This window comes from Lissotriton helveticus, chromosome 4_1 (assembly GCF_964261635.1).
Source record: "Lissotriton helveticus chromosome 4_1, aLisHel1.1, whole genome shotgun sequence".
NCBI classification, from domain to species: Eukaryota; Metazoa; Chordata; class Amphibia; order Caudata; family Salamandridae; genus Lissotriton; species Lissotriton helveticus.
In genome coordinates this window covers 1,813,585,170-1,813,603,369 of record NC_136063.1, presented here as the reverse complement: position 1 = coordinate 1,813,603,369, position 18,200 = coordinate 1,813,585,170, and the positions used below count along the sequence as shown (strand labels likewise).

General features: G+C 44.9%; 1 protein-coding gene across 1 annotated transcript in view; it reads right to left on the bottom strand.

Annotated features, from left to right (window-relative positions):
* The window catches only part of TNMD (tenomodulin), a 580,658-nt gene that overhangs the window by 453,442 nt on the left and 109,016 nt on the right, over positions 1–18,200 (bottom strand). The window contains exon 3 of the mRNA XM_078688431.1: positions 5,048–5,197. Within this exon, the coding sequence (XP_078544557.1) occupies positions 5,048–5,197 (150 nt within the window). The remainder of the gene's footprint in view (positions 1–5,047; positions 5,198–18,200) is intronic.

Genomic DNA, 18,200 nt, shown 5'->3' with positions numbered 1-18,200 from the left:
TCCCTTTGTTTTCAAAGGAAAGAATGTATTAGCCTATTTGGAGTGACAGTAGAGAGTGTTGTAGCCAGCGTTTTGTATGTTTGGGTATCCAAGTACAAGGCGTACATCAGGGCCACATGCTTCGAATCATGCTTGTAATTGCATTGATAGGGTATTTAAATGTTATTGGTACCAGCACGGTTTACAAAAGAAGGCAAAGGTTACAGCACAGGAACTCTGTTTCATCCAGAATGCAGGGTCATTAGTCTTGCAGTTCCTTCATTGCAGAACATAAGAATGTTAAACATTTTTCAAGGAAGCCATTATTAGCAGGAAGGTATTGAATCATGGGGAGCCAATGGTTGTGTGTTTCTTGCACAACAGTAGTAATGGAATTACATTTACTTTTGATAGGCCCAAGCACACACACTAGTAATTGAGTTTAGCCGTGACTTCAGCCAGCTGAGCTCATTACGAGTTTCAGAGGCTGAGGGGTTGTTCCCTCTGCAGGGGTAGGTCAATGATTGTGGTGCTTAGTTGGGTTCCCAAAACTGCAGCGGTTGTTGCACTTCCAGGGGAAGGGATAGGTTAGACACCCAATAGCTCACCGAGCCTAAGCTCTTCTGAGGGTTGAGCCCATATGTTGGTAGCAGGAAAAACATGCTTTGCAGCACCAAGTTACCTTTCAGGAGGGTATACGCAGGAAATACGCAAGTTGGGAGTGACACAGGCAATGTCTAGCACAATATACCAACACAGAGTACTCCCTCAGTATTGACATCGGAGATCCCCACTCATTTAAATTCCACAAGGATGTGTGCTCTGGAATTGAGGGCATGTTACAGGGTTGGAGTTTCGCATAACATTTCCCACCCATAGAGCCATGCTGCGCGGGGGTGGAAGCTGTTATCCATAAGTGGGCTGTTGTCCCAAATCCTGGTGAAAGAATGGGTTGAAGCATTAAAGTCAACCATGTATTGAGAACAATTGTCATTTCCATTTCAAGATACGGCAGTTATATGCACAGATTGTTCCCCCCTGCTCCCACCCACTTGTCTGGTCCATGGTACACATTAGCAGATGTGCATGACTTTCTCGGGGAGACGACAGCAGTGGGGCTGCACAGTGAGGAGACATGAAGTTAGGTACGGCAGAGCTTATAACGTGCACAGGGCTGCAGCTTTAAGCTCAAGTGGCAACTGGGGGATTTCCATCTAATAGCAGCAGCAGATGCAACTGGGGGATCCTCTCATTTATGTCAGATCCTGCTTATTTGTGGTTTCCACAGAGTTGTTGGGCAGGTTAACAGGCTGCATCTTGTCTCTGTGGGTATGATGTGTGGTCGGGTCAATTGACCGAGCACAGCCATTATCGCTGGGTATATTTGGGCATGAAGGAATGCCAGGCAAGATTCTAGCAAAGGCAAGTAGCGTTACTTATGGGGTATGTGATGTATTATCTCACTGGCAGGCTGCCATGCAAGGGAACCATGCACCCAGGTCACACACATCAGGCATAGGTGCCCAGTGGAAGCATGAGGGGGACTGCACAGAACAGGACACTGCACAGGTTAGATGCTGGCGAATTGTGGCGGCACTACTGCACATGGAAAAGTAAACCTGGACTGATTCACATGCGGGGTGTGGTGGTGGTGGTCCCTATCTCATTTCACAAGATCACTCCCTGTTGGGTCTATATGACGATCATCTTAATGGGCTTTATATTTACACCCTCCCTTGTCTCTGCCAGACATAGTACAGCATCTAGTTTACCGGTGCTATTTGGACCAGCATTACCGCCAGCAGCGGCTCAGATGGGTAGCAGTAAAGCTTTGTTTCTTTTCGCCCAGGATAGGGACTGGCAATGTCATCAAGCTTTGCAGCCAGAAACTGAATAGGCAAAGACACACCTGTGATTGTGCAATGCGCACTCTGCAGTAAAGCTAGCTACGTTTCAACATAATCCTGGTATACCGTCAGTAAAAAATGTAAGGTTAGGGGCTACACACGAATAGGCACTTTCTGTCAGCTGGGGCTTGAGTGTGCCATTCCAAGAGGGTGCGGATTGCCTTGGTAGTGCTGATATGGAGGGGGTGGAGCACTAATACGGACAACTACCAGAGCACATTTTGCCGTCATAGTTAAGATTAATTGATTGCATGTTACCAGTTGCTTGAGCTAAACAAATTTTCCTTGTGAGTTGTCAGCTAACATTGAGACTGCAATTTTGGTGGTCAGCCGGTTGGCAGGCCTTTTAGAAGAGGGTTTATAGCTCAGGCATGCCCAAGTAAGGGTTAAGAGGCCATAAGTCAGCACTGGGATACACGATTACACGATTACAGGCCTGGGGAGGGGCAGAACTGAAAGAGGGTTGTGTTCGAGCTCTTGGTCACAGGTTCAGATCCTGGTAGGTCCTCTTAGCATTTCATCCTTCGGAAGTCGATACAACGAATACCATTGAGTGGAGCAACAATAAACATGTGTAAATGTTCCCGCCCTATAACCTTGGTTGGCAGCCATGCAGGTTGTGGATATTGTCATCCAACAAGTGTGCTATGGTCGAAAGATTTGGGAATCTCTGGGTTAAGCACAAATGGGCTACTAACTAACACTTGGCATTCCCAGTATTCTAAAAAAGGGCAGGTATTTATACAGATTGCCCCTCCTGTTCACACTGTCTCCCTGGGATACTACAGACGTTTGGGAGGGCAATGTGTCATCTAGGGTGGTGACTGGCTTAATTCGATGGACATGCTCCAACAAGCGCTATACACAGATAACTGGGTGAGAGGAAGTAAGGCAGGCTTGATATCGCTTACTTCTACCCGCATTGGCACATCTTATCAGGAGTTGCTTGTTAAGGTATTGTTCTTCAACCAGGCAATGTTAACATCTAGCCAACAACCAACTAATTATTTTGGGTTATCCTGGGCGCATATACACTCGCTGGTGTAGGGACACCAGTGTGGCAACACAGGACGGGTTGGCAGCTGCCATTATACTCTATGGGGGCGCAGGTCGAACCTACTATGTCTCGCCTTTTCAGGGCAGCACTGAAGGACTAGGCGAGGCGAGTGCCCTGGATACTGGGTCCCCCTTCGAGTTCAAGACTCTGCAGGACATGCTTGCAGGTGGGGTGATGGGAATCCCATGGCGTTAAAGAGTACAGCTGACCGTACGTCACCCTGGGGAGGGGTAGTGTTATGGTGCAGGCACTGGAACAGCTTCTGTAGAAGCAGCGGCAAGGGTGGGGGATTGTATCTCCCCTCTCACCACTGTGGTCTGACACTTGGGAGCAATGATTTGACTTTCCAGGATAGGAGGGTCCTGCTGCCAGAATTGAATTCTACCTGGTGTAAGTTATGTAACCATTGGTGTGCATGTGTGTTTGATAGTCTAAGATACCCCAAAGTGGTATGGGAGGGGCCAGGCCAGGGGTTGCCATGGAAACCTCACGCAGGGTAAATCAAGAGTGCCAGGTGTAGAGGCCCTGAACAGAGGGGTCTTGGTTTTATCAGGCATGCCGACCATGTGCTAAAGTCCAAAGGGAGTTTAAAAAAGGATGGGGGCCCCTGTCCAGAAGGGGCATGTTGGCCTCCGGTCGAGTATGGGCTTGGACTGGTTTTGGCTGGACCTGGGAGAGGCCCAGGAATCAACAGGATGTAGGTAAATATGCCGCCCTTGGTGGGGGTCCCTGGTTGTGACGGTGGCCACCCCAGAGCTGTGGAGGAGTTTCAAGGCAATCCAGAGTCTGCAAGGTACAGAAGGGTACTATATGCCGCAGCACAACAAGGGTGCAAAGCCAGGTATAGCCAGGGTTGTCTTAGCGTTGTCCCCTGGAAGAGCGACGGTGCCATGTTAGTCCTATGGGCGGTTGTGGGCCTGAGCAACCGGGGGCTGCCTGGAACGCTCCGTCCCCCTTTTGGGGGGCATGAGTAAGTGCGTGGACTGGTGGTCTACTGATGGGAGGGATGGCCCCTCCTAAAATTGGTAACCACCGATTGGCGATGGCCACGGTGTCATTTGGCTCATCAGGCAGGCAGGCGCATAGGGACTGGCCTGCCCTTGGATCGCCCATAAGATAACCCTCCATGTTGGCATATTTGTTATGCAAATAAACCTGCAGCAATTTTCTCCACTAACAAGGTGACTGAGAAGGTGTCTTGTGGTTTATTTATGTATGTTGCTGTATGAGAACTGAGAAGTGTTGCCGATATCGGCACCATGACTGTTGGGGATTCCGATGTGTTTCCACGGGCATTGTGGGGAGGGGGAAATGATTGGAGAGAAGGTTGTGAATAGCTTGACTGCGGCACCCCTTGCGATGCGCATGGAGCTGGCCGCCCAGGCCCCTGACGCAGTCATGAGATCAACCAACACACGTGCAGAGTGCCTGAGTGTGCCTCCATGGAACTCAGGAGCACTCCACCCCCGCAATGTGGGAGATACGGTGACTGTTGTTATGCCACTCGACTACGCCAGTCGGCTTTGACTGACTGGAAGCACATTTACTCTGACGAAAATATTAATATTTGTGTTTGTAAATCTTTTTACGACTTTAAAAACACCTGTGATTTACAAAAGTACACTTATATTCATTTAAAAATCCACGTGCACTCTTCACTTGCAAGTGCAATATAGATTTTTGAATTGGGCTCTCAACCGCCATCGTGGCAAATGTGTCAGATGCGCCATTGTAGACATGCAGGATTCCTTTATCAGTCACAAGCAAGTATTCGGCCCGCACACCTACACGTTACTGTATCTTAGTTTCCGAAGTTCTGCAGGTGATGCATAAAGCTTTGCAGCACTGACAACTATTCCCATCTGAAATATTACTGGGTGTGCAGTTATGACCGTGTCAGCTACATTCCACTAACAATCATGATTTATTGCAACGTACTCTGCACAACTGAGAAAAAAAAGTACTTAAAGCAAATTCCAGAGGTGGCTTGCATCTGGAAAAGAATGCACATCTCTTAACTAAGACACAAGGCAGTAGTAAATCTCACTGAAATACCCATGTCCCTCAAAAATAACAGGAAACAAAATATTTTCTCAATGCTCACGCTCTTAAAGTCGTGTATCTCTATCATTTCATCCGTGCCGGTGCCATTAGCTGTCCAAAAAGTCTCTGTTCTGTTTTTAGGATCAATTTCCATAAGCACGGTTGCTTTCTTCTCCCCTTGGTTTAGGATTGTATATTCTGCATCATAGATCTGAAATTAAAAAAAAAAGGAAAGTGACATGTCATTGGGCTGCAAGAACAAGAAAGAAAAGAACGCATCGAAGCAATCTGCAAATTAATTGGATCTTCTTCAATTGCCCTGTGGGCACCGAAATGTGAATGTTGTATCAAGAGAAAAGCACTAATAAGTGCATCAACCCACTGGTCCAGGATCAGTTTCGTTTTTGAAAGTGTTGGGGTGTAAATACATGCTCGAATTTAATGTAACCAATTAGCCCGACCTCGAGTGTCAGGATTTGGGCAGGCTCGCCCCCGAGAAAATGCCATGGTCAAAGAGGGCAATGGGCATCATAGTTTTCACGTGAATTGGCTGAAAATCCAGACATTCAGCGGGGCAATATTTTAATATTTCAATACGTTTGTTGTATGCTAGGCAAGCCTAGTTCACCCAAGAAAACGTTTAAAAATGGTGGAAAGACATAATCAAATGTTATGCAAATTTCAGCATCAGAGGCTTTGTACTAAAGACCTGGAAAATTCTTAAAGGCTTAAAAAAGTAATGCTACTGCTAAATTAGGTAGATCTTCTATTATATGTTAGCAGACTGTTTACACAGTCTTACAGGCTTATATTTCAGATAGCAGTAGTGATAATATCATAGACAAATACAGATGAAGAAACGACTCAAAACTAGTCATGCAGTAAGCCCACACAGGTAGTAAGTAGGTGTGGGCAATTGTGTTAATCTGCAGTAAGCAAATGCAAAGCCTCCGGAAATTATTTAAATTTTCCTAGGTTTTGCATCGGCGTACCCCATCTTAAAAATAATAGCAGAATACAGACAGAATGCCCTGCGCCACCAGTATTCCTTGCTCGCCTCAGTGAGGAATTTTAGGCTAGAAGAAAACTTGTGCAGTCCAGCCCTGTCTGGAACCGAGCAATATAATTACGTTAAGAGTAGTTCCATTAAATTTATCACACTGAATAGGCCCCTCACAGTGCTTGAAGGTATGTTCCCAGCAGGGAAGTCTGTGTGAGGTGCTGGCCTGCTAGCGTGCCAGGAGGGCCCCGCAGGAAGGCGCTACATACGGCTTCCCTGCTGGAGAGGCTGCGTTCACGAGAGCATACCACCACAATATCATGGACTAAATGTCGCTTGACAAATATATTTTTTACTAAATATTGTTTGCAAACATATCCTCCCATTGCATTTAATAATACTAAAATCCACAGACTATGTGATAATATTTTTAAATCAACATTTAGGACACAATACTTATGTCATAGCATAATTTTTGTCAAGGCTACTCTGATGACATTTAACATTTTAAGAGCACTGTCAGGGATTTGGTCAATGTACTTACTTTAATGCAATTTGCCTCGAAAATTCCCCCCTTTAGCAAGGGGGAAGAAACAACATGTCTCCTAACATTCACATGCATTTCATGAATGATACATGTAGTTTTTATAATATTTATTTTAGACACACGTACATTTTTGTCCTAAACATCAATTTACAAGTTTCTGAAAATATAGACTTGCCACCATTTAATATAAAACTTACCATTTTCATAGGTAAACGTATTTCTGCCAAAAAGAAGATTTTCAGTTCACAGAAAATAATAGGTTTACATTTTTAGAAAATATATGGTTGGTCCAAAAACATCTGCGTGTTATTATAACGTACCACTAACGCGAACCTATGTCACTCAAGGACAGATCCTCCCTTTCATGCTCATTTAGCATCAATAAATACCAGTGAAGCTCAGCGTGTGGAAGGGATTTTCACCGCTAATATTCTAAGAATTGTCAGAATTGTGTCATGAACAGCCACATAAATTCAAGGATAGCAACTATTGTGCCCGTTCAATTGATGACCACTGTGTTGCCAGAAACATCTAGAGTATATCAAGGGTGACTACTATTATGCCAAGGATAGCTAGAATGTTGACCAAAATGCTTACAATATGCCAGGCAATTGTCACATTTATGCAAGCTTTACCAATAATGCCGCCCTGATTGTCCACATTTCATTATGGCTGAGCCATATTATGCAAGAAATAGCCAGAATGACCCAAGAATGCCCACAGCATTTTATGATATAGGACCCTATTGTGCATGGGATAGCAAGATTGCTGCACCAAATGGTCACTGTATGTGATCGAAAAGCCTCTATTGTGTAAGGGATAGACAGAATGCAACCATGAATGGCTACTCTGTGTCATGCAATGGACCCTAACATGCCTAAGAGAGCTAGAAACAGAAGGTCACGATAAATGTTCACAGTGTCTTATGGATGGGCAGTTTATATGCCTGGGGTAGCCTGACTGGCGACAGTGTGTCATTGATGGGTCCCGATTAGGCTTGGGATAATTGGAGTGTTGCCCTGAATGTCCACAAAAGGTAACAGAAGGACCCTTTCCTACACAAGATACAGTAGCTAAAAGCTATTATTCCTGTGATAGCCAGTTTCTCACTCTGGATGCCTTCAGTCATTTAAGAGCTCCTATTTTCTGAAGGATACCCAAAATATCACCAGGAATGCCCACAATATGCCAGAAATTGACCCTTATTTTCCATGGGATTGCCAAAATGTCACACTGAATGCCAACATTATGTCAATGGTGGACCACTAGTAGGTACATGATAGCTGGACTATAGTCAAGAATGCCCCATTATGTTCAGGATGGGCCACAATTATGTGTGAGATAGCTAGATTGTGCTCAGGAATGCTGACAATATGCAAGTGATGGACACAGATTATATGAAGGATAGCCAGAAGGTTGCTATAATGCCTATGGTATGTCATGGATAAGACTTATTCGGCAAAGTTAGACAGAAGGTACATGAATGCCCACTTTAACTGAAGGATGGGCCTCTGCTATGTCTAGGATATTTAGAATTTATATTGATGCTCACCGTATTCCCACAATATGCCATTGATGGGCCCCTACTATGCCTGCACAAGTCACAATTTTACCCTGTATGCATACAGTATGCCAACAATAAGCCAGTATTGTGCTTGGAATAGAGAGTTTATCACCTTAAAGGCTCACAGTATATCATGGAGTGATCTCTGTTTTGTGAGGGACTGCCAGAATACCACAGAGAATGCCTACATTAATCAGTGGTGGACTATTATCATGCATGGCCCCTGTTAGAAATGGGGGTCTCTAGTTGGCGAAAGCTTGCACCTTCGTCCAAGTAGGGACCCTTCTTCCTAGTCAAGGTTAGGGGGGTACACTTCTAAAATTACTCTTGCTCGCCCCCTTGGTAGCTTGGCAGGAGCAGATAGGCTTATCTCAGAGGTAGTATGTAAAGCATTTGTGCACACATACTGTAATGCTACAAATGTACACCACACCAGTTTAGAAAAATATGTAATCTTTAACTAAACCAAACAAGACCAAAATGACAAAAATCCACAATACGGTAATCAAAATATGATTTTTAAAAGGTAGAAGACAGTTCTGTCCAAAGCAAACTATAGTTGTGACACTTTCAACACCAAGCACCTTGGATGCATCATAGTCACAAACAAAAACAGCCACAGGGAAGGTGATGCGTCAGTTTCTTACTTCAGACGAGGTGATGTGTAGGTTCCTTACTGCCACGTAGGGGAAGTGATGCGTCGATTCCTTACTAAATGGGAGGTGATGCGTCAATTTTCTACTGTATAAGGAGGTGATGTATCAGTTTCTTACTGTGGCCCCAGCGTTCTCATAGACTTGGTGCTCCGGTGCGATGCGTGACGATCAGTGATGTGTCTGTTCTCGATGAGGCAACGGCGCTTCGTTGGTTTCTTCAGCTGCGGTCTCACCATGCGTTGGTTCTTGCAGCTGCACAGCACAGCCTGCGCCGGAATTTGTGCAGTGATCTCGGACTTCGTAGATCGATGCACCCGATGCGGCGTGCAGCGTTATCTCCCACCACGGGCAGGCGCTGCGTCGGTTTCTTCAGCGAAGCGTCGGAAACAGATGCGGATGCGTCACACTTTTTGAAGTTGTGTTTTTTTCCAGCTCTAAATTGCAGTAACAACCTCCAGAGGCCCAATTCAGCAACAGGCACCTCCTGGTAGGTCAGAATTCACAGCAAGGACGTTCAGGGGAGCTGGTGGTGAAGTCTTTGTATCCCTGAGACTTTAAAACAGGAGGCAAGCTCTACTTCAAGCCCTTGGAGATCTTCCTCAAGCAGGATACACAGCACACAGCAACGTCTTTATCCTCTCCTTGGCAGAAACAGCTACTGCAGGCCAACCCCAAACAGCACACAGCAAAGGGACAGTACTTCTCTTTCAGTTTCTCCAGCTCTTCTCATTGGCAAATGTTCCTCTTGAATTCCAGAAGCAATCTAAAGTTCAAGGGTCTGGTCCCCACTTTTTATAGCACAAAATCCTTTGCTCTCTAGAGGCAGAGAGTGTCTGTGCTCAGCTCAAACCAGTTCTGTCCTCTCTGGGTCAGCTTCTGGGTGAGTCAGGGCTGGTTCAGTCCAGCCCTGACTCACCCTGGAAAGGCAGGACACACCTTACCCCCCCCCCACCCAAGTGGCTGTCTGAACAGAATGCACATCCCCAGCCCCTGTCACTCCAAAGCCAGATAGTCAGTGCACAAACCTAGCAGAGGCACACAGGACTGCTAAGCAAGAAAATACCTACTTTCTAATAGTGGTATTTTCAAATCCAGAAAACTTAAAAACATCCTTACTAAAAGATGCATCTTCAGATTTTGAGTTCTGGAATACTAAACTCCATTTTCCTATGTTCCCATGGGCAGATTTACTTATAAGATGTTATAAGTAAACTGCCCATACTATCCTAGGGGCATAGACTTTCAATAGTGAAAAAGTAACTGGGCAGTATTTCACTATCAGGGCATATCACACACATTAGGATATGTCCTACCTTTCACATAAACAGCACCCTGTCCACAGGGGTAAGTTAGGCCTACCTTAGGGGTGATTCACATGTAACAAAGGGGAAGGTTAGGGCCTGGCAAGTGGTGCACTTGCCAGGCCAACATGGCAGTACTAGACTGCACACAGGCACTGCAATGGCAGACCTGAGAACCTTTTGCAAGGTCGCTTGTGTGGGTGGCTCAATACGTGCTGTACCCCCACTAGCAGCATTTGGTTTATAGGCCCATGGCACACACAGTGCACTGTACTCGGGACTTAACAGTAAACCAAATAAGCTAATTGTGGAAACACTAATCCATGACAACAATTTACAGGGAGAGCATATGCACTTTAGCACTGATCAGCAGTGGCAAAGTGCCCAGAGTCATAAAACCAACAAAAACAGGGTCCAAACCAGGAGGCCAAAAAGCAAAAAGTCTGGTGATAAACCTGTTGGAAAAGCCAGGTCTAATAGCCCTTATTATGCCAGAGACAGTGACAATATTATTGTGAATGCTCACATTGTGTCTAAAATCGGCTGCAACGATGCCCTGTTAGACAGAATGACTTGAATGACACTGCTAATGTACAAATGTAAGTCATGAATAGGGCCCTATTGTGCACTCGATCGTGAGAATGTCCACATGAATGCCACTTGTTTGCCAAGGATGACTCCTATGATAGTTAGGATTGCCAAAATGCGATCATGAATGCTCACAGTTTGCCCGACATGGCCCTGTTATATGGCCGGTATCAAGAATGTACCCTACATACTCACAGTACATCATGATTGGGTGCCTGTTATGTGAGGGGTAACCTGAATGTCGCCCTGAAAGCACACATTATGTCATTGATGGACGGCTACTATTCCTCGGATAGCCAGATTGTCATCTCGAATGCCCACTGTTTGTCAAGTATGGAACCCTATTACGTAAGGGATTTTCAGTATTTGCCTAGGTTGGGTACAAGTAATTTTAGCAAGAATGTCAGCCGGAATACCCACATCATACCATGGCTTGGTCCCTATGAAGTGTTCAATTGCCTCAACGTTACCCTCCATGCCCTCAGTCTGTAATGGATCAGCTGTTACCCTGATTGGAGTAGCTAGAATGTCATCCTAAATGCTCACATAATATAATAGATTGCCATATATTATGCAAGGGATACTAGAATGGCAAACTAAAGGCTTATGTTATGTCCCCACCTGGGTACAATCTCCTGCTTATTCTCTACCAGAGCTCTGTGCTATCTATCTATCTATCTATCTATCTATCTATCTATCTATCTATCTATCTATCTATCTATCTATCTATCTATCTATCTATCTATCTATCTATCTATCTATCTATCTATCTATCTATCTATCTATCTATCTATCTATCTATCTATCTATTTATCTATCTGTCTGTCTATCCATCTCTTAATATGTACATATCTCCCTTGATTATTACTTATATGGCCGACTGTTGTTCGTCCATTGACTATATTGACTTTATGCTTGTTTTTTAGGTCGAGCATTCAAGACCTCTTGTATATACTTCAGTGTATACTTTAGTATATACTTTAGTATGTGTATGTACTTTGTAGGCTCTGCAGATCAGCCCTAGGACTTGTCTGCTTCCGATTAGGGACTTTTTTTTCTGTTCAACTGCCTCTATTTAACTGTCTTGATAAAAAACGACCAGCAGAGGTCAGTAAAATGCCAGTATCACTTTAGAATTCTCTAGATTTCAGTCCATAGAAATTGTCTTCTACGATCACCCGTAGACAATAATATTTTTTCCAATCTTGTATTTTCAGTGAAATGACCTCTGAAGGCCCTGCTTTTATATAAAAAACAGAGCTTTGGACTGTACCATTTCCCACTGAAAGGCAATATTTCCCTCCATGTGTTCCCATACCTGGCGTGTCATGCAGTTTGGTGCTTACTTTCCCTCCATGTCAAAGGAACAGCAGATGTTTCAGCACCCAGGCTAATGTGCTGGATAGCTAAATATATATGGTCCCTAAGGCGAGGCCGATTGCAGTGCAAATGCTTGTCTATCCACTGAAACCTGTTGGGTTCTTGTCTATGCTTGACAACATCTCATAAACAAGCAAATCTGGTTCCACTGTGTTTGTGAATTCTGAATTATCAAACTAGATGTGAAGGTTAAATACAATCAATCAATCAAATACAAGTTATTCAATCACAACTCATTTAATTGAGACAAGCAGATCGCGTGGATCAATTACAAGCAAGGGGCTATCAAAGAGACTGAGAGATCACTTTCAAAAGTGAACGTTCCAACACAGTATGCTAAAGCTATTACTCTTAATACTTCTGTGCTATTTCAGTGTAGTATTCTCTCAGGAGACGCACGATAAAGTAGTCAAAACATTTTGCCTTTATGCATGTTCTCAAGGGCATTATAAAAAGTGCCAAAATGTACATTTTATGTTCTGTGTCATAAAAATAAAATTTACAAATATGTGACGGGATATTTTAACCCACAAAATAATATTTCACAGACAGTGGTCACATGATCCTAGAATGCCTTATCCGAGCCACATTTGGCTGAGAAATGGAATGACACACATCAGCCACAAACATCGTGATTCCTTTATCTGATAACCGTTTCTGAAGCAGAGTTCAGAAATTGATAGAAAAAGACAAGTTACAGTCACTGGATGTGAGCACTTATAAAATAGGAAAAACCACAAGCAGGAAATTATGTCAAGTGAAGTGAGAAACAGATAAGAATAGGCAGAAGTGCTGGTGACAGGACGCTGAGGTGACTGACTGCTGGGGCTGCTGCTGCTGAAACGGTGTTGGATCAAATGTAGTCGAGTGCCAAGTTTTAAGCAATCCTCCTGCGGTGGACGATGTGTTAAATATATGTCAGCTGCCAAAAATAGAGGGGCATATTATCAAGGACCGGTGTTAGAATTATCGCCGTTTTATCGGCAGGAAACTGCCGATAAAACGGCGATAGTGGGCTTGATAATACGCCCTTGTTAATTCACATAGAAGCCCATGTTTTGATGTTAACATGGGCCTCTATGGGAATTAACAAGGGTGTATTATCAAGCCCATTATCGCCGTTTATCAGCAGTTTCCTGCCGATTAAACAGCGATAATTCTAACACCGGTCCTTGATAATATGCCCCATAATTAGTATACTATTACTCTATATCCTCAAGCTACACAATTCTTTTCCAGGAGGGATTTTAGTGTAGACTGCTACCTTCAGCAAGTTACATTTATTACATAGCATAATTCCTAGAAACAAAACATAACATACATGGGAGGTTAAAGAAGAAAATACATTCTAATTCACTGTGCGTGCAAAGCGGGTTGTTAGTTAACAGATAAGATGGAAACCAGGTTTCCGGGGCCTGAGTTGCACAAACTTTGAAAATGCTGCAAAAATAGGTTGAATCAATTTTCTTAAAAGTTACCTGTATGTGTAATGTGGAATAAGCCAACTGGTATTTGCACCGGGGAAGTGCTAGAACAAAAGAGGTGTCTCTCTATTTTTCGCACTATTTTATAAGCAGAAAGTAAGGAAATGCGGGGCATATTACCAACAAGTAGCGATAATTATCGCTAAATAGGCTTAGCGACGATTTTTTTATCGCTGCCTATCGCTGGATATGTTAGCGGAGAAAACATGCTATTAGCAACGTTTTTCTCCATTGTGCTAAAATATCCAGCGATAGTGGCGAAATGCGTGAATATCGCTGAGAATACAGCGATATTCACGCATTAGCGACGAAATGCTCTTAGCCATGTTATCCACCTCCCATTGGATAACATGGCTAAGAACTGGTCTGAGCAGGCGTTGGTTTTTGGCGATAGCGGGAATATTTCCATCGCTACGCCTGCCTTGCTAATAGGTGATAGCTACGTTAGCGACTGCTTTCAGTCGCTAACAGGTTGGGTACGCCCACTTTGCATGTCATTAGCGATAAAAATCGCTGACATGCAAAGCGGGCCCCAAACCGCTCGCTATCACCTAAAAGCTGTCGCTAACATCAGTTAGCGACAGCTTGCTAATAGAGCGATAGAATTATTGCCGCTTTCGGCCGCTAAACCGGCGATAATTGCCTATCGCCACTCTTGGTAATATGCCCATGCGTGTTTTGCACTTTCCAACTTTGAAAAATACGACTAACCCCGAGGCAAAAGCATTTAACTCTACTATGTTACATAATTATCAGTAGCGTTGAAAAATCTATTTGCTCTATTAATTCATTAACTATAATATCCATGTTTACCCTAATTTATAACTTCTTTTGTGATATGGACTGGGGCAACATTTGCCTGCCGTATCCTGTATTTTGAAATTAAAGAAAGTTCCACAAATAAATTTGCGATGTGTCAATTCTGAAAAGTCTCTTGTTTATTTTCAATAGTAAGTCATCATAATGATACTTCTCATGTATGACTGTACATAGTTTCAGCGTATTCTTGGTATCTCAATATTTTGTGTAGACCATCCCAATGCATTTCGGGTCGAAAACCCTTCATCAGGGTTCTGTATATCCTATAAAGGAATAATTTGAAATCAAAATCAAGAGAAGAAGCCTTCTGATGTGTACAAGCTGGAATAACATAAATGTATAGCCTGCATAGTAACAAAGAACCATGCTCTTCAATGATTTATTTCGGATAGATACAATAAGATTTTCGGATAGATACAATAAGGATCAAACTTAAATGAACATCATGCACGTAAGATTGTGCAAGAAGTTTTGAAAGCTGTGCATGAGAGTAAGGTGAAGAAATGCATGTCACACTTAAGGTACAGAAAGAAAACAAACCGGAGTGTCCAAGAGTATATGGTCTGGCTGCATCACAGAACAGCCCTGGAGAATAGATTCCGAAGGCTGCAGAGGGGCCCTGCCCGTGCATGGGCACCGTCTCACACAAAACCCTGCAAACTGCCTTCAGGATTGATAAGGCCTGCCATAGGGGTGACTGATAAGTTTATATGTGTAGTGATATAAGGTAGATAGAGGGAACCTATATCTAAGTAAGGGGTGCATACACCACCTTACACAGGCTGCTGTAGCAGACCTGTTTTGTCATTTTGGAAGGCTGCTCAGGGGTGGCATAATACATGCTGCAGCCCTTGGTAGGCCTCTGGCGTACCGATGCCCTGGGTACATGGTGTACCATATACTAGGGACTTATAAGGGTACCCCAGTAACCAAACAATAGTGTACCTAAAGTACATGGAATCATTTTAGAGAGGAAGCAGCTCGACTGTGGTCCTGGATAGCATGGCCCTAGCCAGACTAAATTTGAAAAACTGTGAAACATCAGCTAAAAGTGGGGTTAATTATAAGAAGCAGATCCTAATCTCCTACAATGATGTTAAGCCTGTGCAATCTGATGGTGTCAGATAGGGGGTCTTGTAGGTGTTGATGAGGGTGGGGCTGAGGGACAATTCTTGGGGCACTCCTCTTATGATCTTCTTGGGCTCTGAGGTGAACGATGAAAGACGGATCCTCTGGGTTCTACCAGTGAGGTATGAGGTAATCCTTTTGAAGGCATCTCCTTGTATCTCAATGTGGTGGAGTCTATTGATCAGGGTGTGATGGAAGAGGGTGTCAAACATGGCTGACAGGTCCAGGAGGATGAGGGCTGCCGTTTCTCAGTGGTCCAGGAGAGCCCTGATGTCGTTGGTGGCCGCAATCAGGGATGTCTTGGTGATGTGGTTAGCTTGAAATATGGATGGGGAGGGGTCCAGAAGGTTGTGGTAGTCTAAGTTATGTTATGTTATGTTATGCGTTTTTATTTGGCGCACAGATGCTCCAGCTAAGGAGCGTCCTGGCGCCCGACAAGGCAGCTGCACAACACAACTAAACAATAAACAGACAGTGTAAACAAACTAAGGGAATAAAAAGGTTTTCACCGCACGGCGAAAGGAAAGCAAATCCCTCATAGCGCGGATCGCCGGGGGCAGGGAGTGTCGGGTGTTGCTGGTTGATCGCTTTCTTGAGGACCCTTGCTGGATAGGGGAGCAGAAAGATGGACTGGTTGTTCTTTAGTTTGGATAGGTCAGCAGATGGCTTTTCAGGAGGGGCCTCACTTGTGTGTGTTTCCAGTCCCCAGGGAAGGAGGCTGACGTGATGGTGGTGTTGAGGATTTTCCTGAGCTCATCGCAAATTCTCTTGCTTCTGAGGTTGGAGACATGGTGGGAGCAGCGGTCTGTGGGTACCCCGGAGGGCAAAGAGTTCATGAATAGATATCGTATCTTGCTTGTTGAGGAGGTCCCAGTGGGTGAGCAGGTGTTTGCAGTTTGTGTTTGTGAGCTGGTTGATAATGTCAACGGTGGAGGGTTGGCGTTCAAACCAGTCAGAGAAGTCAGCAAGGTTGTCACACAGTTCCTGGGGGTGTAATGTTGTTCGCTATGACAGCTGGGTTGGAGAACTCTTTAATGATTGCAAAGAGTTCCTTGCTGTTGTTTGTGGTGACTTCAATGCGTTTTGCTAGGACATTTTCCTTAGTCTCTTTCAGGTGGCGGTGGTACTGGTTGAGAGCTGTTCTGAAGGTGGTGCTGTCTTCTGTCTGTGTGCTGGTGTGACACTACCTTTCTAGTTTTTGGCATTTGCACTTGGGAGATTGCAGCTCCTCGGTGAACCAGCTGGCTCTTTTGTTTGGCCCTTTGGCCTTGGCTGTCTTGGCAGGAGCGATTTTGTCAGCGCATTCTGTGATCCACTGGGAGAAGTTTTAAGATGCTTGTTCTGGGTCGGGTGTAGAGTCTGAGAGGTGGGAGCACAGGTCGTTGTTCTACTGGTCTTCTGATATCTTTTTCCAGCTTCTACATGTGGCTGGGTGGGGCACAGTGCCAGAGTTAGTGGTTCCTTAGTTGGTGAAATGGACGCTGTAGTGTCCGGACCAGGTGAGTTGTGTGGCGTGGCTGAATTTGACTCTGTCACTGGAGGTGAAAATGGGGATGAGCATGTGTCCTGCGATGTGGGTGGGTGTAGTTGACAAGCTTTTTGAGGCCCATGTTGCTCATGCTCTCCAAGGGGTCGGTGGGGCTGGCATCGCTAGGGTCATCAAGGTGGAAGTTGAGTTTCCCTAGGAAGATGTATTGCTGGAAGTCGATTATGATTGGAGTGATGAGGGCAGGGAAGGCATTGCAGAACCTGGGGCTTGGTCATGGTGGTCTGTAGGCAAGAGTGCCTCTGATGGTGCTTTTTCTGCCTGTGTGGGGTTGGAAGTTGAGGTGTTCCCTTATCGGGGTGGGTCGTCTGTTAGTGTTGTGCAGCGGATGGTGTCCTTGCAGATAATGGCAATTCCTCCTCTTGTTTATTGGTTCAGTCCCAGTGTGTTATCTTGTAGCCTTGGAGTATGGCCATAGTGATGTCTGGTGCGGAGGCGGGGTTCATCCAAGTCTCTGTGAGGAAGATGATGTTCGAGGTGAGGGATGAGATCAAGCTCTAGATCTCCGTGGCGTGTTTGCAGAGAGAATGTGCATTGAGTAGAATGCACTGGATGCCGTGGAGACCTCGGTCGACCTGGTGAAATGAACTAATTCGCGTTGTTTGTAATGTCAGTTGCTTCAGTGCTGCAGGTGAAGCAGCAGTGTTGGCAGGAAAATAGTCCTCTAGTAGTGCATGGGGATGTGCGGCAGCAGTGGGTGTTGGTGCATCCAGGGTCCATGGCTTGGATGTCTGGGGCAGTGCAGCTTAGTGGGCTGGAAGAGCCAGGGGTCCTGGCAATGGGCACGGTCCAATCTTTGACGAGGGCCGATAGGCTTGCCTTTGGTATACCTTCGTCAAGCCGGCAGTGAGTCCACTGCATGTACCTGTGGTATGGGCGTGGTGCAGCCTCAATTAAGTAGGTCCTGGGAGAGGGCGGAGCGCTGGGTGGTGGGAGCGCTAATTGGGCAGGAGAGGAGCTGGCAGCATGGCAACTCTTCTCACTAGAACGGTGCGGTCCATAAAGCAAAAACAGATAGACATGCTGCACACACATCGCACAAATGAGGCAGACTAACTTACGAAGGGCACAAAATACAGAAGTGGGCAGTGTAGTACAGAAAAGTTAAAGGTTAAATGTGGCTCAGCTAATGTGGCGAAAGTTACACTTTACAGCTGGCTAACTCACTACTGACACGGAGGGTACTGGGGCAGTTGTGCGA